Below are 20132 nucleotides of genomic sequence, written 5' to 3' on the forward strand. Positions count from 1 at the left end.
CCGACTTGCCTGTTTCACGGTGTCCACTTCCAACGAGTCGAAACGGAAAATTTTCCCACTGGCACGGAAGTCATTTGGAACTAAGTCGTATTGATACTAAAGGAAATCAAACACCGGAGTGTGTGTATTCAACTAAAATACATTCAGAAAGGCTTGAAATAAATCTCATTTGGTGTGTTTACAAATGGCATTTGGGGAGATTCCGGGTCATTCGTCCAGCTGCGAAAGCTGTATCTCTGAAGCACAGTCCCTGTCCTGCAATCAGACTTATTTATCCGACGTGGTGTTTCTGTGGAAATTATTGTGGGAAATGGCCCCTTCCTTTTCTGTATTTGCTGAATAGATTTCATGGTCCCTTTCTTGGTAGGTGCAGTGATCAAGGTTGACCAACCCCTGAGGAAAGCTGTCCAGGGCACAACTCAGGGCTCCGTAGAGCCACAGAATCTTGGGCACAACCCTGCTCAAGCACCCAAATGTGAATTCGAACAGGGTCTCTGTGTGACGTGTGTGAAAACTACAGTGTGATGAGCATGACTCGCAGACAGGTTCTCGATTAGGCTCCCCTCAAAATCAGTTATGAGCATTAAAGGACAGCGATGCCCAGGTCCCGGCTCCAGGAATCAGACCCTCCAGCGTCTGGTGTGAAGCCACGGCATCTGGATTGCTCATGCTTCTGGAGATCATTCTCCTGAATATGGTGGCTCCTTTCTCCCTGTGGAGCACCTTTCTAAGCAGTGCCCTTTCTTCACCCAGGACACTTTACATCAGGCACAGAAAGCCTTCCGCTGGAGCACACCTGGCTTATGAAAAGACAAGGGAAAGAAACGGGGCCAAAGGTCACAGTCCTCTCATTCCACCATCCTCCTTAAAAGCATCCTAATTTCATGGGCCCTGAGGCCACGGCTGTCTCTTTACACCTCGAGGCTTTGGCGCCGGGCCTCAATTCTGCCCTGTTGCTTACTGTCTAAGACACTTTGGGAAAGTCCCTAGAGCCAGGGTCTTCAATCCTGGTAAGCCAGAGAGCCTGGAGACACACCCAAATTATGTCCCTCTTAGTTCAGGGAACATGTCCATTTTCGTCAGCATTAAAATTTTGGCACCAAATGTGCTAACTGCAATTCCACCATACAACGCGTAACTGGAAATGGAGGCGACATCTCAGATCCTGAACAATTGATGCGAGAATCCAGGAGACACACGGCTTATTTTTGCCTTTTCCCACTGAAACAAGGGCCAGTATTAACAATGTTATGCTATCCTCGGTTTCACTCCCTGCTTTTAAATCTCTCCGATGTTTTCTTCTTGAGACAGGGCCTCACTCCCGTCACCAGGGCTTTTCTACAGTGCAATTTTCGGTGTTTGCTTTTGTCAGATTTAGAACTTTTCATTTCATCTCTATCAAATGTTGATCCATTATCACATACGTATGAAAATATTATCACCCATGCTGTGAGATACGATGATTTATTTTCCTCTACTCTTTAGGAAACCAAAGGTTATAGTTGGGATACGTTCTGATTTCTCAAGTTTTTAGTTTCATGTTTTCTTAAACTGCCGTCGCACGGCCGAAACCACTCCCTACACAATGTCATGACCATCTATGTCTCTTTTCTGGCCAACATAAATTTGCGGAATGTCATCAATCAGTCTCTCGGTGATTGCATGATTTCCCCAAAGTCCTTCACACTCTACATTGAGCACTGAGTATCTCTTCAAACTTCAGTGCACGTTTCTACCACTTGATGCTTTATTATTTGGCAATCTAGCTTCCACAAGAGCATTTCATGCAAAGACTTCTCTTGTTCTCCACTGGCAGGTAATTTCACTCGGATATAGAATCAATAGGCTGAACGTGGAAAGGTGATCGCTGGAAGGTCTGATTGATTCCACGGATCTCTCCTTTCTTATTAAGGAAACAAATACACTCTGCTAATTACTATACTTCATTGACTCTTCTCAGGTCAGAAAGCGCACTTCCGACTTCCTGTCCTTCCGTCGCTGAGAGGACGATGGTATCTGCCAAAAGCACATACTTGGAAGTACATCCCGGCACAAACACACACACACGCACACACACGTGCACACACACATACACACACACACACACACACGGTTTCATAGGTAAAGATTTCTTCCCTGACATTGTTTTACCGAAAATAAGGCAACTGCGCGGCCACTGTCCCAACCCGGTTACATTCATATTACATGTGTCTATCAGCCTGAGGAGTAATTTGATTCAGGTGTTCTAGAAGTCATGATGTGGGCTGTCTGTGGAATTCCCGCCGATGCAAGGGGACACACCCTGTGACTCATTCCTTAATTGAGTGCTGATATTTGATTGGTTTATCGCGCACCTGATGGGTGGGTGGGGTGTTGGCGGTTGGTGGGGGTGAGTTATATAAGGGCTGATGCGGCCAGAGAGCTCGTCATTTGAAGACTCTCTCGGAAGAGATAGCGTCTTTCTGCAACCTGCGGTCCCAGCAGAAAAACCTTGTGATCCTTGTTCCAGGCGACATGGAGGACGACTCACTCTACTTGGGAGGTGAGTGGCAGTTCAACCACTTTTCGAAACTCACATCTTCTCGGCCAGATGCCGCTTTTGCTGAAATCCAGCGGACTTCTCTCTCTGAGAAGTCACCACTCTCATCTGAGACCCGTGTCGACCTCTGTGATGATTTGGCTCCTGTGGCAAGACAGCTTGCTCCCAGAGAGAAGCTTCCTCTGAGTAGCAGGAGACCTGCTGCGGTGGGGGCTGGGCTCCAGAATATGGGAAATACCTGCTACGTGAACGCTTCCCTGCAGTGCCTGACATACACACCACCCCTTGCCAACTACATGCTGTCCCGGGAGCACTCTCAAACGTGTCATCGTCACAAGGGCTGCATGCTCTGTACTATGCAAGCTCACGTCACACGGGCCCTCTACCGTCCTGGCCATGTCATCCAGCCCTCACAGGCATTGGCTGCGGGCTTCCATAGAGGCAAGCAAGAAGATGCCCACGAATTTCTCATGTTCGCTGTGGATGCCATGAAAAAGGCATGCCTTCCCGGGCACAAGCAGGTAGATCATCACTCCAACGACACCACCCTCATCCACCAAATATTTGGAGGCTACTGGAGATCTCAAATCAAGTGTCTCCACTGCCACGGCATTTCAGACACCTTTGACCCTTACCTGGACATCGCCCTGGATATCCAGGCAGCTCAGAGTGTCAAGCAAGCTTTGGAACAGTTGGTGAAGCCCGAAGAACTCAATGGAGAGAATGCCTATCAGTGTGGTCTTTGTCTCCAGAAGGCGCCTGCCTCCAAGACGTTAACTTTACACACTTCTGCCAAGGTCCTCATTCTTGTATTGAAGAGATTCTCCGATGTCACAGGCAACAAACTTGCCAAGAATGTGCAATATCCTGAGTGCCTTGACATGCAGCCATACATGTCTCAGCAGAACACAGGACCTCTTGTCTATGTCCTCTATGCTGTGCTGGTCCACGCTGGGTGGAGTTGTCACAGCGGACATTACTTGTCTTATGTCAAAGCTCAAGAAGGCCAGTGGTATAAAATGGATGATGCCGAGGTCACTGCCTCTGGCATCACCTCTGTCCTGAGTCAACAGGCCTATGTCCTCTTTTACATCCAGAAGAGTGAATGGGAAAGACACAGTGAGAGTGTGTCAAGAGGCAGGGAAACAAGAGCCCTTGGCGCTGAAGACACAGACAGGCGAGCAACGCAAGGAGAGCTCAAGAGAGACCACCCCTGCCTCCAGGTACCCGAGTTGGACGAGCACTTGGTGGAAAGAGCCACTCAGGAAAGCACCTTAGACCACTGGAAATTCCTCCAAGAGCAAAACAAAACGAAGCCTGAGTTCAACGTCAGAAAAGTCGAAGGTACCCTGCCTCCCAACGTACTTGTGATTCATCAATCAAAATACAAGTGTGGGATGAAAAACCATCATCCTGAACAGCAAAGCTCCCTGCTGAACCCCTCTTCCACGACCCCGACAGATCAGGAGTCCATGAACACTGGCACACTCGCTTCTCTGCAAGGGAGGACCAGGAGATCCAAAGGGAAGAACAAACACAGCAAGAGGGCTCTGCTTGTGTGCCAGTGATCTCAGTGGAAGTGCCGACCCACACGTAGGGGTGCACACACACACACACACACACACACACACAAGCGCGCACAGAAACACACACACACCCACACAAACACGAACACCGTCAATCCTACGTAAAGTAATGAGGAGCCCAAGTTTCTGTCTCTACAACAGGGACAACTGCATAGTGATGGCTGCGTCTCAGGATGAGCCCACACATGGGAAACATCAAGTTTCGGGGTCGTGAGTCTTCCGAACCTCTGGAGGGACTGTCTGTGTGTTTGCGTTCGTGGTAGATGACATTCAGTGTGTATCTCTGAACATGATCTCCTGACGTGTAGGTTTGCGTGTGAGGTTATTGCAGGGGACAGGGTTTACTATTTTCTCTTGGGGTGTGTTTCATTCGTCAGTTGGTGGTCGGCAAGAGAAGGTGAAATTTTTCTCATGTGGGACATCCGTGGATCATTCTCGCCACCTTGAATAGTGGAAACTGGAATTCAATTGGAAGATGGGAACGGTGCTCTTCTTTCTTACCCTGGCTCACCCATTTTATTTTGGTTTCTGAATGGACCTCGGGTGCCCTGGGACTTGTGCTCTTGCTGGAACCCACATAACGCCGGAAGCAGACAGACCGACTTGCCTGTTTCACGGTGTCCACTTCCAACGAGTCGAAACGGAAAATTTTCCCACTGGCACGGAAGTCATTTGGAACTAAGTCGTATTGATACTAAAGGAAATCAAACACCGGAGTGTGTGTATTCAACTAAAATACATTCAGAAAGGCTTGAAATAAATCTCATTTGGTGTGTTTACAAATGGCATTTGGGGAGATTCCGGGTCATTCGTCCAGCTGCGAAAGCTGTATCTCTGAAGCACAGTCCCTGTCCTGCAATCAGACTTATTTATCCGACGTGGTGTTTCTGTGGAAATTATTGTGGGAAATGGCCCCTTCCTTTTCTGTATTTGCTGAATAGATTTCATGGTCCCTTTCTTGGTAGGTGCAGTGATCAAGGTTGACCAACCCCTGAGGAAAGCTGTCCAGGGCACAACTCAGGGCTCCGTAGAGCCACAGAATCTTGGGCACAACCCTGCTCAAGCACCCAAATGTGAATTCGAACAGGGTCTCTGTGTGACGTGTGTGAAAACTACAGTGTGATGAGCATGACTCGCAGACAGGTTCTCGATTAGGCTCCCCTCAAAATCAGTTATGAGCATTAAAGGACAGCGATGCCCAGGTCCCGGCTCCAGGAATCAGACCCTCCAGCGTCTGGTGTGAAGCCACGGCATCTGGATTGCTCATGCTTCTGGAGATCATTCTCCTGAATATGGTGGCTCCTTTCTCCCTGTGGAGCACCTTTCTAAGCAGTGCCCTTTCTTCACCCAGGACACTTTACATCAGGCACAGAAAGCCTTCCGCTGGAGCACACCTGGCTTATGAAAAGACAAGGGAAAGAAACGGGGCCAAAGGTCACAGTCCTCTCATTCCACCATCCTCCTTAAAAGCATCCTAATTTCATGGGCCCTGAGGCCACGGCTGTCTCTTTACACCTCGAGGCTTTGGCGCCGGGCCTCAATTCTGCCCTGTTGCTTACTGTCTAAGACACTTTGGGAAAGTCCCTAGAGCCAGGGTCTTCAATCCTGGTAAGCCAGAGAGCCTGGAGACACACCCAAATTATGTCCCTCTTAGTTCAGGGAACATGTCCATTTTCGTCAGCATTAAAATTTTGGCACCAAATGTGCTAACTGCAATTCCACCATACAACGCGTAACTGGAAATGGAGGCGACATCTCAGATCCTGAACAATTGATGCGAGAATCCAGGAGACACACGGCTTATTTTTGCCTTTTCCCACTGAAACAAGGGCCAGTATTAACAATGTTATGCTATCCTCGGTTTCACTCCCTGCTTTTAAATCTCTCCGATGTTTTCTTCTTGAGACAGGGCCTCACTCCCGTCACCAGGGCTTTTCTACAGTGCAATTTTCGGTGTTTGCTTTTGTCAGATTTAGAACTTTTCATTTCATCTCTATCAAATGTTGATCCATTATCACATACGTATGAAAATATTATCACCCATGCTGTGAGATACGATGATTTATTTTCCTCTACTCTTTAGGAAACCAAAGGTTATAGTTGGGATACGTTCTGATTTCTCAAGTTTTTAGTTTCATGTTTTCTTAAACTGCCGTCGCACGGCCGAAACCACTCCCTACACAATGTCATGACCATCTATGTCTCTTTTCTGGCCAACATAAATTTGCGGAATGTCATCAATCAGTCTCTCGGTGATTGCATGATTTCCCCAAAGTCCTTCACACTCTACATTGAGCACTGAGTATCTCTTCAAACTTCAGTGCACGTTTCTACCACTTGATGCTTTATTATTTGGCAATCTAGCTTCCACAAGAGCATTTCATGCAAAGACTTCTCTTGTTCTCCACTGGCAGGTAATTTCACTCGGATATAGAATCAATAGGCTGAACGTGGAAAGGTGATCGCTGGAAGGTCTGATTGATTCCACGGATCTCTCCTTTCTTATTAAGGAAACAAATACACTCTGCTAATTACTATACTTCATTGACTCTTCTCAGGTCAGAAAGCGCACTTCCGACTTCCTGTCCTTCCGTCGCTGAGAGGACGATGGTATCTGCCAAAAGCACATACTTGGAAGTACATCCCGGCACAAACACACACACACGCACACACACGTGCACACACACATACACACACACACACACACACGGTTTCATAGGTAAAGATTTCTTCCCTGACATTGTTTTACCGAAAATAAGGCAACTGCGCGGCCACTGTCCCAACCCGGTTACATTCATATTACATGTGTCTATCAGCCTGAGGAGTAATTTGATTCAGGTGTTCTAGAAGTCATGATGTGGGCTGTCTGTGGAATTCCCGCCGATGCAAGGGGACACACCCTGTGACTCATTCCTTAATTGAGTGCTGATATTTGATTGGTTTATCGCGCACCTGATGGGTGGGTGGGGTGTTGGCGGTTGGTGGGGGTGAGTTATATAAGGGCTGATGCGGCCAGAGAGCTCGTCATTTGAAGACTCTCTCGGAAGAGATAGCGTCTTTCTGCAACCTGCGGTCCCAGCAGAAAAACCTTGTGATCCTTGTTCCAGGCGACATGGAGGACGACTCACTCTACTTGGGAGGTGAGTGGCAGTTCAACCACTTTTCGAAACTCACATCTTCTCGGCCAGATGCCGCTTTTGCTGAAATCCAGCGGACTTCTCTCTCTGAGAAGTCACCACTCTCATCTGAGACCCGTGTCGACCTCTGTGATGATTTGGCTCCTGTGGCAAGACAGCTTGCTCCCAGAGAGAAGCTTCCTCTGAGTAGCAGGAGACCTGCTGCGGTGGGGGCTGGGCTCCAGAATATGGGAAATACCTGCTACGTGAACGCTTCCCTGCAGTGCCTGACATACACACCACCCCTTGCCAACTACATGCTGTCCCGGGAGCACTCTCAAACGTGTCATCGTCACAAGGGCTGCATGCTCTGTACTATGCAAGCTCACGTCACACGGGCCCTCTACCGTCCTGGCCATGTCATCCAGCCCTCACAGGCATTGGCTGCGGGCTTCCATAGAGGCAAGCAAGAAGATGCCCACGAATTTCTCATGTTCGCTGTGGATGCCATGAAAAAGGCATGCCTTCCCGGGCACAAGCAGGTAGATCATCACTCCAACGACACCACCCTCATCCACCAAATATTTGGAGGCTACTGGAGATCTCAAATCAAGTGTCTCCACTGCCACGGCATTTCAGACACCTTTGACCCTTACCTGGACATCGCCCTGGATATCCAGGCAGCTCAGAGTGTCAAGCAAGCTTTGGAACAGTTGGTGAAGCCCGAAGAACTCAATGGAGAGAATGCCTATCAGTGTGGTCTTTGTCTCCAGAAGGCGCCTGCCTCCAAGACGTTAACTTTACACACTTCTGCCAAGGTCCTCATTCTTGTATTGAAGAGATTCTCCGATGTCACAGGCAACAAACTTGCCAAGAATGTGCAATATCCTGAGTGCCTTGACATGCAGCCATACATGTCTCAGCAGAACACAGGACCTCTTGTCTATGTCCTCTATGCTGTGCTGGTCCACGCTGGGTGGAGTTGTCACAGCGGACATTACTTGTCTTATGTCAAAGCTCAAGAAGGCCAGTGGTATAAAATGGATGATGCCGAGGTCACTGCCTCTGGCATCACCTCTGTCCTGAGTCAACAGGCCTATGTCCTCTTTTACATCCAGAAGAGTGAATGGGAAAGACACAGTGAGAGTGTGTCAAGAGGCAGGGAAACAAGAGCCCTTGGCGCTGAAGACACAGACAGGCGAGCAACGCAAGGAGAGCTCAAGAGAGACCACCCCTGCCTCCAGGTACCCGAGTTGGACGAGCACTTGGTGGAAAGAGCCACTCAGGAAAGCACCTTAGACCACTGGAAATTCCTCCAAGAGCAAAACAAAACGAAGCCTGAGTTCAACGTCAGAAAAGTCGAAGGTACCCTGCCTCCCAACGTACTTGTGATTCATCAATCAAAATACAAGTGTGGGATGAAAAACCATCATCCTGAACAGCAAAGCTCCCTGCTGAACCCCTCTTCCACGACCCCGACAGATCAGGAGTCCATGAACACTGGCACACTCGCTTCTCTGCAAGGGAGGACCAGGAGATCCAAAGGGAAGAACAAACACAGCAAGAGGGCTCTGCTTGTGTGCCAGTGATCACAGTGCAAGTGCCGACCCACACGTAGGGGTGCACACACACACACACACACACACACACAAGCGCGCATAGAAACACACACACACCCACACAAACACGAACACCGTCAATCCTACGTAAAGTAATGAGGAGCCCAAGTTTCTGTCTCTACAACAGGGACAACTGCATAGTGATGGCTGCGTCTCAGGATGAGCCCACACATGGGAAACATCAAGTTTCGGGGTCGTGAGTCTTCCGAACCTCTGGAGGGACTGTGTGTGTGTTTGGGTTCGTGGTAGATGACATTCAGTGTGTATTTCTGAACATGACCTCCTGACGTGTAGGTTTGCGTGTGAGGTTATTGCAGGGGACAGGGTTTACTATTTTCTCTTGGGGTGTGTTTCATTCGTCAGTTGGTGGTCGGCAAGAGAAGGTGAAATTTTTCTCATGTGGGACATCCGTGGATCATTCTCGCCACCTTGAATAGTGGAAACTGGAATTCAATTGGAAGATGGGAACGGTGCTCTTCTTTCTTACCCTGGCTCACCCATTTTATTTTGGTTTCTGAATGGACCTCGGGTGCCCTGGGACTTGTGCTCTTGCTGGAACCCACATAACGCCGGAAGCAGACAGACCGACTTGCCTGTTTCACGGTGGCCACTTCCAACGAGTCGAAACGGAAAATTTTCCCACTGGCACGGAAGTCATTTGGAACTAAGTCGTATTGATACTAAAGGAAATCAAACACCGGAGTGTGTGTATTCAACTAAAATACATTCAGAAAGGCTTGAAATAAATCTCATTTGGTGTGTTTACAAATGGCATTTGGGGAGATTCCGGGTCATTCGTCCAGCTGCGAAAGCTGCATCTCTGAAGCACAGTCCCTGTCCTGCAATCAGACTTATTTATCCGACGTGGTGTTTCTGTGGAAATTATTGTGGGAAATGGCCCCTTCCTTTTCTGTATTTGCTGAATAGATTTCATGGTCCCTTTCTTGGTAGGTGCAGTGATCAAAGTTGACCAACCCCTGAGGAAAGCTGTCCAGGGCACAACTCAGGGCTCCGTAGAGCCACAGAATCTTGGGCACAACCCTGCTCAAGCACCCAAATGTGAATTCGAACAGGGTCTCTGTGTGACGTGTGTGAAAACTACAGTGTGATGAGCATGACTCGCAGACAGGTTCTCGATTAGGCTCCCCTCAAAATCAGTTATGAGCATTAAAGGACAGCGATGCCCAGGTCCCGGCTCCAGGAATCAGACCCTCCAGCGTCTGGTGTGAAGCCACGGCATCTGGATTGCTCATGCTTCTGGAGATCATTCTCCTGAATATGGTGGCTCCTTTCTCCCTGTGGAGCACCTTTCTAAGCAGTGCCCTTTCTTCACTCAGGACACTTTACATCAGGCACAGAAAGCCTTCTGCTGGAGCACACCTGGCTTATGAAAAGACAAGGGAAAGAAACGGGGCCAAAGGTCACAGTCCTCTCATTCCACCATCCTCCTTAAAAGCATCCTAATTTCATGGGCCCTGAGGCCACGGCTGTCTCTTTACACCTCGAGGCTTTGGCGCCGGGCCTCAATTCTGCCCTGTTGCTTACTGTCTAAGACACTTTGGGAAAGTCCCTAGAGCCAGGGTCTTCAATCCTGGTAAGCCAGAGAGCCTGGAGACACACCCAAATTATGTCCCTCTTAGTTCAGGGAACATGTCCATTTTCGTCAGCATTAAAATTTTGGCACCAAATGTGCTAACTGCAATTCCACCATACAACGCGTAACTGGAAATGGAGGCGACATCTCAGATCCTGAACAATTGATGCGAGAATCCAGGAGACACACGGCTTATTTTTGCCTTTTCCCACTGAAACAAGGGCCAGTATTAACAATGTTATGCTATCCTCGGTTTCACTCCCTGCTTTTAAATCTCTCCGATGTTTTCTTCTTGAGACAGGGCCTCACTCCCGTCACCAGGGCTTTTCTACAGTGCAATTTTCGGTGTTTGCTTTTGTCAGATTTAGAACTTTTCATTTCATCTCTATCAAATGTTGATCCATTATCACATACGTATGAAAATATTATCACCCATGCTGTGAGATACGATGATTTATTTTCCTCTATTCTTTAGGAAACCAAAGGTTATAGTTGGGATACCTTCTGATTTCTCAAGTTTTTAGTTTCATGTTTTCTTAAACTGCCGTCGCACGGCCGAAACCACTCCCTACACAATGTCATGACCATCTATGTCTCTTTTCTGGCCAACATAAATTTGCGGAATGTCATCAATCAGTCTCTCGGTGATTGCATGATTTCCCCAAAGTCCTTCACACTCTACATTGAGCACTGAGTATCTCTTCAAACTTCAGTGCACGTTTCTACCACTTGATGCTTTATTATTTGGCAATCTAGCTTCCACAAGAGCATTTCATGCAAAGACTTCTCTTGTTCTCCACTGGCAGGTAATTTCACTCGGATATAGAATCAATAGGCTGAACGTGGAAAGGTGATCGCTGGAAGGTCTGATTGATTCCACGGATCTCTCCTTTCTTATTAAGGAAACAAATACACTCTGCTAATTACTATACTTCATTGACTCTTCTCAGGTCAGAAAGCACACTTCCGACTTCCTGTCGTTCCGTCGCTGAGAGGACGCTGGTATCTGCCGAAAGCACATACTTGGAAGTACATCCCGGCACAAACACACACACACGCACACACACGTGCACACACACATACACACACACATACACACACACACACACACACACGGTTTCATAGGTAAAGATTTCTTCCCTGACATTGTTTTACCGAAAATAAGGCAACTGCGCGGCCACTGTCCCAACCCGGTTACATTCATATTACATGTGTCTATCAGCCTGAGGAGTAATTTGATTCAGGTGTTCTAGAAGTCATGATGTGGGCTGTCTGTGGAATTCCCGCCGATGCAAGGGGACACACCCTGTGACTCATTCCTTAATTGAGTGCTGATATTTGATTGGTTTATCGCGCACCTGATGGGTGGGTGGGGTGTTGGCGGTTGGTGGGGGTGAGTTATATAAGGGCTGATGCGGCCAGAGAGCTCGTCATTTGAAGACTCTCTCGGAAGAGATAGCGTCTTTCTGCAACCTGCGGTCCCAGCAGAAAAACCTTGTGATCCTTGTTCCAGGCGACATGGAGGACGACTCACTCTACTTGGGAGGTGAGTGGCAGTTCAACCACTTTTCGAAACTCACATCTTCTCGGCCAGATGCCGCTTTTGCTGAAATCCAGCGGACTTCTCTCTCTGAGAAGTCACCACTCTCATCTGAGACCCGTGTCGACCTCTGTGATGATTTGGCTCCTGTGGCAAGACAGCTTGCTCCCAGAGAGAAGCTTCCTCTGAGTAGCAGGAGACCTGCTGCGGTGGGGGCTGGGCTCCAGAATATGGGAAATACCTGCTACGTGAACGCTTCCCTGCAGTGCCTGACATACACACCACCCCTTGCCAACTACATGCTGTCCCGGGAGCACTCTCAAACGTGTCATCGTCACAAGGGCTGCATGCTCTGTACTATGCAAGCTCACGTCACACGGGCCCTCTACCGTCCTGGCCATGTCATCCAGCCCTCACAGGCATTGGCTGCGGGCTTCCATAGAGGCAAGCAAGAAGATGCCCACGAATTTCTCATGTTCGCTGTGGATGCCATGAAAAAGGCATGCCTTCCCGGGCACAAGCAGGTAGATCATCACTCCAACGACACCACCCTCATCCACCAAATATTTGGAGGCTACTGGAGATCTCAAATCAAGTGTCTCCACTGCCACGGCATTTCAGACACCTTTGACCCTTACCTGGACATCGCCCTGGATATCCAGGCAGCTCAGAGTGTCAAGCAAGCTTTGGAACAGTTGGTGAAGCCCGAAGAACTCAATGGAGAGAATGCCTATCAGTGTGGTCTTTGTCTCCAGAAGGCGCCTGCCTCCAAGACGTTAACTTTACACACTTCTGCCAAGGTCCTCATTCTTGTATTGAAGAGATTCTCCGATGTCACAGGCAACAAACTTGCCAAGAATGTGCAATATCCTGAGTGCCTTGACATGCAGCCATACATGTCTCAGCAGAACACAGGACCTCTTGTCTATGTCCTCTATGCTGTGCTGGTCCACGCTGGGTGGAGTTGTCACAGCGGACATTACTTGTCTTATGTCAAAGCTCAAGAAGGCCAGTGGTATAAAATGGATGATGCCGAGGTCACTGCCTCTGGCATCACCTCTGTCCTGAGTCAACAGGCCTATGTCCTCTTTTACATCCAGAAGAGTGAATGGGAAAGACACAGTGAGAGTGTGTCAAGAGGCAGGGAAACAAGAGCCCTTGGCGCTGAAGACACAGACAGGCGAGCAACGCAAGGAGAGCTCAAGAGAGACCACCCCTGCCTCCAGGTACCCGAGTTGGACGAGCACTTGGTGGAAAGAGCCACTCAGGAAAGCACCTTAGACCACTGGAAATTCCTCCAAGAGCAAAACAAAACGAAGCCTGAGTTCAACGTCAGAAAAGTCGAAGGTACCCTGCCTCCCAACGTACTTGTGATTCATCAATCAAAATACAAGTGTGGGATGAAAAACCATCATCCTGAACAGCAAAGCTCCCTGCTGAACCCCTCTTCCACGACCCCGACAGATCAGGAGTCCATGAACACTGGCACACTCGCTTCTCTGCAAGGGAGGACCAGGAGATCCAAAGGGAAGAACAAACACAGCAAGAGGGCTCTGCTTGTGTGCCAGTGATCTCAGTGGAAGTGCCGACCCACACGTAGGGGTGCACACACACACACACACACACACACACACACACAAGCGCGCATAGAAACACACACACACCCACACAAACACGAACACCGTCAATCCTACGTAAAGTAATGAGGAGCCCAAGTTTCTGTCTCTACAACAGGGACAACTGCATAGTGATGGCTGCGTCTCAGGATTAGCCCACACATGGGAAACATCAAGTTTCGGGGTCGTGAGTCTTCCGAACCTCTGGAGGGACTGTCTGTGTGTTTGCGTTCGTGGTAGATGACATTCAGTGTGTATTTCTGAACATGACCTCCTGACATGTAGGTTTGCGTGTGAGGTTATTGCAGGGGACAGGGTTTACTATTTTCTCTTGGGGTGTGTTTCATTCGTCAGTTGGTGGTCGGCAAGAGAAGGTGAAATTTTTCTCATGTGGGACATCCGTGGATCATTCTCGCCACCTTGAATAGTGGAAACTGGAATTCAATTGGAAGATGGGAACGGTGCTCTTCTTTCTTACCCTGGCTCACCCATTTTATTTTGGTTTCTGAATGGACCTCGGGTGCCCTGGGACTTGTGCTCTTGCTGGAACCCACATAACGCCGGAAGCAGACAGACCGACTTGCCTGTTTCACGGTGTCCACTTCCAATGGGTCGAAACGGAAAATTTTCCCACTGGCACGGAAGTCATTTGGAACTAAGTCGTATTGATACTAAAGGAAATCAAACACCGGAGTGTGTGTATTCAACTAAAATACATTCAGAAAGGCTTGAAATAAATCTCATTTGGTGTGTTTACAAATGGCATTTGGGGAGATTCCGGGTCATTCGTCCAGCTGCGAAAGCTGCATCTCTGAAGCACAGTCCCTGTCCTGCAATCAGACTTATTTATCCGACGTGGTGTTTCTGTGGAAATTATTGTGGGAAATGGCCCCTTCCTTTTCTGTATTTGCTGAATAGATTTCATGGTCCCTTTCTTGGTAGGTGCAGTGATCAAAGTTGACCAACCCCTGAGGAAAGCTGTCCAGGGCACAACTCAGGGCTCCGTAGAGCCACAGAATCTTGGGCACAACCCTGCTCAAGCACCCAAATGTGAATTCGAACAGGGTCTCTGTGTGACGTGTGTGAAAACTACAGTGTGATGAGCATGACTCGCAGACAGGTTCTCGATTAGGCTCCCCTCAAAATCAGTTATGAGCATTAAAGGACAGCGATGCCCAGGTCCCGGCTCCAGGAATCAGACCCTCCAGCGTCTGGTGTGAAGCCACGGCATCTGGATTGCTCATGCTTCTGGAGATCATTCTCCTGAATATGGTGGCTCCTTTCTCCCTGTGGAGCACCTTTCTAAGCAGTGCCCTTTCTTCACCCAGGACACTTTACATCAGGCACAGAAAGCCTTCTGCTGGAGCACACCTGGCTTATGAAAAGACAAGGGAAAGAAACGGGGCCAAAGGTCACAGTCCTCTCATTCCACCATCCTCCTTAAAAGCATCCTAATTTCATGGGCCCTGAGGCCACGGCTGTCTCTTTACACCTCGAGGCTTTGGCGCCGGGCCTCAATTCTGCCCTGTTGCTTACTGTCTAAGACACTTTGGGAAAGTCCCTAGAGCCAGGGTCTTCAATCCTGGTAAGCCAGAGAGCCTGGAGACACACCCAAATTATGTCCCTCTTAGTTCAGGGAACATGTCCATTTTCGTCAGCATTAAAATTTTGGCACCAAATGTGCTAACTGCAATTCCACCATACAACGCGTAACTGGAAATGGAGGCGACATCTCAGATCCTGAACAATTGATGCGAGAATCCAGGAGACACACGGCTTATTTTTGCCTTTTCCCACTGAAACAAGGGCCAGTATTAACAATGTTATGCTATCCTCGGTTTCACTCCCTGCTTTTAAATCTCTCCGATGTTTTCTTCTTGAGACAGGGCCTCACTCCCGTCACCAGGGCTTTTCTACAGTGCAATTTTCGGTGTTTGCTTTTGTCAGATTTAGAACTTTTCATTTCATCTCTATCAAATGTTGATCCATTATCACATACGTATGAAAATATTATCACCCATGCTGTGAGATACGATGATTTATTTTCCTCTATTCTTTAGGAAACCAAAGGTTATAGTTGGGATACGTTCTGATTTCTCAAGTTTTTAGTTTCATGTTTTCTTAAACTGCCGTCGCACGGCCGAAACCACTCCCTACACAATGTCATGACCATCTATGTCTCTTTTCTGGCCAACATAAATTTGCGGAATGTCATCAATCAGTCTCTCGGTGATTGCATGATTTCCCCAAAGTCCTTCACACTCTACATTGAGCACTGAGTATCTCTTCAAACTTCAGTGCACGTTTCTACCACTTGATGCTTTATTATTTGGCAATCTAGCTTCCACAAGAGCATTTCATGCAAAGACTTCTCTTGTTCTCCACTGGCAGGTAATTTCACTCGGATATAGAATCAATAGGCTGAACGTGGAAAGGTGATCGCTGGAAGGTCTGATTGATTCCACGGATCTCTCCTTTCTTATTAAGGAAACAAATACACTCTGCTAATTACTATACTTCATTGACTCTTCTCAGGTCAGAAAGCACACTTCCGACTTCCTGTCCTTCCGTCGCTGAGAGGACGCTGGTATCTGCCGAAAGCACATACTTGGAAGTACATCCCGGCACAAACACACACACACGCACACACACGTGCACACACACATACACACACACATACACACACACACACACACACACGGTTTCATAGGTAAAGATTTCTTCCCTGACATTGTTTTACCGAAAATAAGGCAACTGCGCGGCCACTGTCCCAACCCGGTTACATTCATATTACATGTGTCTATCAGCCTGAGGAGTAATTTGATTCAGGTGTTCTAGAAGTCATGATGTGGGCTGTCTGTGGAATTCCCGCCGATGCAAGGGGACACACCCTGTGACTCATTCCTTAATTGAGTGCTGATATTTGATTGGTTTATCGCGCACCTGATGGGTGGGTGGGGTGTTGGCGGTTGGTGGGGGTGAGTTATATAAGGGCTGATGCGGCCAGAGAGCTCGTCATTTGAAGACTCTCTCGGAAGAGATAGCGTCTTTCTGCAACCTGCGGTCCCAGCAGAAAAACCTTGTGATCCTTGTTCCAGGCGACATGGAGGACGACTCACTCTACTTGGGAGGTGAGTGGCAGTTCAACCACTTTTCGAAACTCACATCTTCTCGGCCAGATGCCGCTTTTGCTGAAATCCAGCGGACTTCTCTCTCTGAGAAGTCACCACTCTCATCTGAGACCCGTGTCGACCTCTGTGATGATTTGGCTCCTGTGGCAAGACAGCTTGCTCCCAGAGAGAAGCTTCCTCTGAGTAGCAGGAGACCTGCTGCGGTGGGGGCTGGGCTCCAGAATATGGGAAATACCTGCTACGTGAACGCTTCCCTGCAGTGCCTGACATACACACCACCCCTTGCCAACTACATGCTGTCCCGGGAGCACTCTCAAACGTGTCATCGTCACAAGGGCTGCATGCTCTGTACTATGCAAGCTCACGTCACACGGGCCCTCTACCGTCCTGGCCATGTCATCCAGCCCTCACAGGCATTGGCTGCGGGCTTCCATAGAGGCAAGCAAGAAGATGCCCACGAATTTCTCATGTTCGCTGTGGATGCCATGAAAAAGGCATGCCTTCCCGGGCACAAGCAGGTAGATCATCACTCCAACGACACCACCCTCATCCACCAAATATTTGGAGGCTACTGGAGATCTCAAATCAAGTGTCTCCACTGCCACGGCATTTCAGACACCTTTGACCCTTACCTGGACATCGCCCTGGATATCCAGGCAGCTCAGAGTGTCAAGCAAGCTTTGGAACAGTTGGTGAAGCCCGAAGAACTCAATGGAGAGAATGCCTATCAGTGTGGTCTTTGTCTCCAGAAGGCTCCTGCCTCCAAGACGTTAACTTTACACACTTCTGCCAAGGTCCTCATTCTTGTATTGAAGAGATTCTCCGATGTCACAGGCAACAAACTTGCCAAGAATGTGCAATATCCTGAGTGCCTTGACATGCAGCCATACATGTCTCAGCAGAACACAGGACCTCTTGTCTATGTCCTCTATGCTGTGCTGGTCCACGCTGGGTGGAGTTGTCACAGCGGACATTACTTGTCTTATGTCAAAGCTCAAGAAGGCCAGTGGTATAAAATGGATGATGCCGAGGTCACTGCCTCTGGCATCACCTCTGTCCTGAGTCAACAGGCCTATGTCCTCTTTTACATCCAGAAGAGTGAATGGGAAAGACACAGTGAGAGTGTGTCAAGAGGCAGGGAAACAAGAGCCCTTGGCGCTGAAGACACAGACAGGCGAGCAACGCAAGGAGAGCTCAAGAGAGACCACCCCTGCCTCCAGGTACCCGAGTTGGACGAGCACTTGGTGGAAAGAGCCACTCAGGAAAGCACCTTAGACCACTGGAAATTCCTCCAAGAGCAAAACAAAACGAAGCCTGAGTTCAACGTCAGAAAAGTCGAAGGTACCCTGCCTCCCAACGTACTTGTGATTCATCAATCAAAATACAAGTGTGGGATGAAAAACCATCATCCTGAACAGCAAAGCTCCCTGCTGAACCCCTCTTCCACGACCCCGACAGATCAGGAGTCCATGAACACTGGCACACTCGCTTCTCTGCAAGGGAGGACCAGGAGATCCAAAGGGAAGAACAAACACAGCAAGAGGGCTCTGCTTGTGTGCCAGTGATCTCAGTGGAAGTGCCGACCCACACGTAGGGGTGCACACACACACACACACACACACACACACAAGCGCGCATAGAAACACACACACACCCACACAAACACGAACACCGTCAATCCTACGTAAAGTAATGAGGAGCCCAAGTTTCTGTCTCTACAACAGGGACAACTGCATAGTGATGGCTGCGTCTCAGGATGAGCCCACACATGGGAAACATCAAGTTTCGGGGTCGTGAGTCTTCCGAACCTCTGGAGGGACTGTCTGTGTGTTTGCGTTCGTGGTAGATGACATTCAGTGTGTATTTCTGAACATGACCTCCTGACATGTAGGTTTGCGTGTGAGGTTATTGCAGGGGACAGGGTTTACTATTTTCTCTTGGGGTGTGTTTCATTCGTCAGTTGGTGGTCGGCAAGAGAAGGTGAAATTTTTCTCATGTGGGACATCCGTGGATCATTCTCGCCACCTTGAATAGTGGAAACTGGAATTCAATTGGAAGATGGGAACGGTGCTCTTCTTTCTTACCCTGGCTCACCCATTTTATTTTGGTTTCTGAATGGACCTCGGGTGCCCTGGGACTTGTGCTCTTGCTGGAACCCACATAACGCCGGAAGCAGACAGACCGACTTGCCTGTTTCACGGTGTCCACTTCCAATGGGTCGAAACGGAAAATTTTCCCACTGGCACGGAAGTCATTTGGAACTAAGTCGTATTGATACTAAAGGAAATCAAACACCGGAGTGTGTGTATTCAACTAAAATACATTCAGAAAGGCTTGAAATAAATCTCATTTGGTGTGTTTACAAATGGCATTTGGGGAGATTCCGGGTCATTCGTCCAGCTGCGAAAGCTGCATCTCTGAAGCACAGTCCCTGTCCTGCAATCAGACTTATTTATCCGACGTGGTGTTTCTGTGGAAATTATTGTGGGAAATGGCCCCTTCCTTTTCTGTATTTGCTGAATAGATTTCATGGTCCCTTTCTTGGTAGGTGCAGTGATCAAAGTTGACCAACCCCTGAGGAAAGCTGTCCAGGGCACAACTCAGGGCTCCGTAGAGCCACAGAATCTTGGGCACAACCCTGCTCAAGCACCCAAATGTGAATTCGAACAGGGTCTCTGTGTGACGTGTGTGAAAACTACAGTGTGATGAGCATGACTCGCAGACAGGTTCTCGATTAGGCTCCCCTCAAAATCAGTTATGAGCATTAAAGGACAGCGATGCCCAGGTCCCGGCTCCAGGAATCAGACCCTCCAGCGTCTGGTGTGAAGCCACGGCATCTGGATTGCTCATGCTTCTGGAGATCATTCTCCTGAATATGGTGGCTCCTTTCTCCCTGTGGAGCACCTTTCTAAGCAGTGCCCTTTCTTCACCCAGGACACTTTACATCAGGCACAGAAAGCCTTCTGCTGGAGCACACCTGGCTTATGAAAAGACAAGGGAAAGAAACGGGGCCAAAGGTCACAGTCCTCTCATTCCACCATCCTCCTTAAAAGCATCCTAATTTCATGGGCCCTGAGGCCACGGCTGTCTCTTTACACCTCGAGGCTTTGGCGCCGGGCCTCAATTCTGCCCTGTTGCTTACTGTCTAAGACACTTTGGGAAAGTCCCTAGAGCCAGGGTCTTCAATCCTGGTAAGCCAGAGAGCCTGGAGACACACCCAAATTATGTCCCTCTTAGTTCAGGGAACATGTCCATTTTCGTCAGCATTAAAATTTTGGCACCAAATGTGCTAACTGCAATTCCACCATACAACGCGTAACTGGAAATGGAGGCGACATCTCAGATCCTGAACAATTGATGCGAGAATCCAGGAGACACACGGCTTATTTTT

At 48.6% G+C, this 20132-nt stretch overlaps 3 protein-coding genes across 3 annotated transcripts; all 3 read left to right on the forward strand.

Annotated features, from left to right (window-relative positions):
- Positions 1 to 2499: 2499 nt before the first annotated feature.
- LOC129533220 (ubiquitin carboxyl-terminal hydrolase 17-like protein 22) lies at positions 2500 to 4149 on the forward strand. Its single transcript, XM_055385487.2, has one exon. It carries the CDS (start codon positions 2515 to 2517, stop codon positions 4105 to 4107), a length of 1593 nt encoding a protein of 530 aa, XP_055241462.1. The 5' UTR covers positions 2500 to 2514; the 3' UTR covers positions 4108 to 4149.
- Positions 4150 to 11957: 7808 nt separating this feature from the next.
- On the forward strand, positions 11958 to 13738 carry LOC129533217 (ubiquitin carboxyl-terminal hydrolase 17-like protein 22). The gene has a single exon (XM_055385484.2). The coding sequence runs from the start codon at positions 11973 to 11975 to the stop codon at positions 13563 to 13565; it is 1593 nt and encodes a 530-aa protein (XP_055241459.1). The 5' UTR covers positions 11958 to 11972; the 3' UTR covers positions 13566 to 13738.
- A 2960-nt stretch (positions 13739 to 16698) lies between these two features.
- LOC129533219 (ubiquitin carboxyl-terminal hydrolase 17-like protein 22) lies at positions 16699 to 18604 on the forward strand. Its single transcript, XM_055385486.2, has one exon. The coding sequence runs from the start codon at positions 16714 to 16716 to the stop codon at positions 18304 to 18306; it is 1593 nt and encodes a 530-aa protein (XP_055241461.1). The 5' UTR covers positions 16699 to 16713; the 3' UTR covers positions 18307 to 18604.
- Positions 18605 to 20132: the final 1528 nt, after the last annotated feature.

Source organism: Gorilla gorilla, chromosome 3, assembly GCF_029281585.2.
Source record: "Gorilla gorilla gorilla isolate KB3781 chromosome 3, NHGRI_mGorGor1-v2.1_pri, whole genome shotgun sequence".
Classification (NCBI taxonomy): domain Eukaryota; kingdom Metazoa; phylum Chordata; class Mammalia; order Primates; family Hominidae; genus Gorilla; species Gorilla gorilla.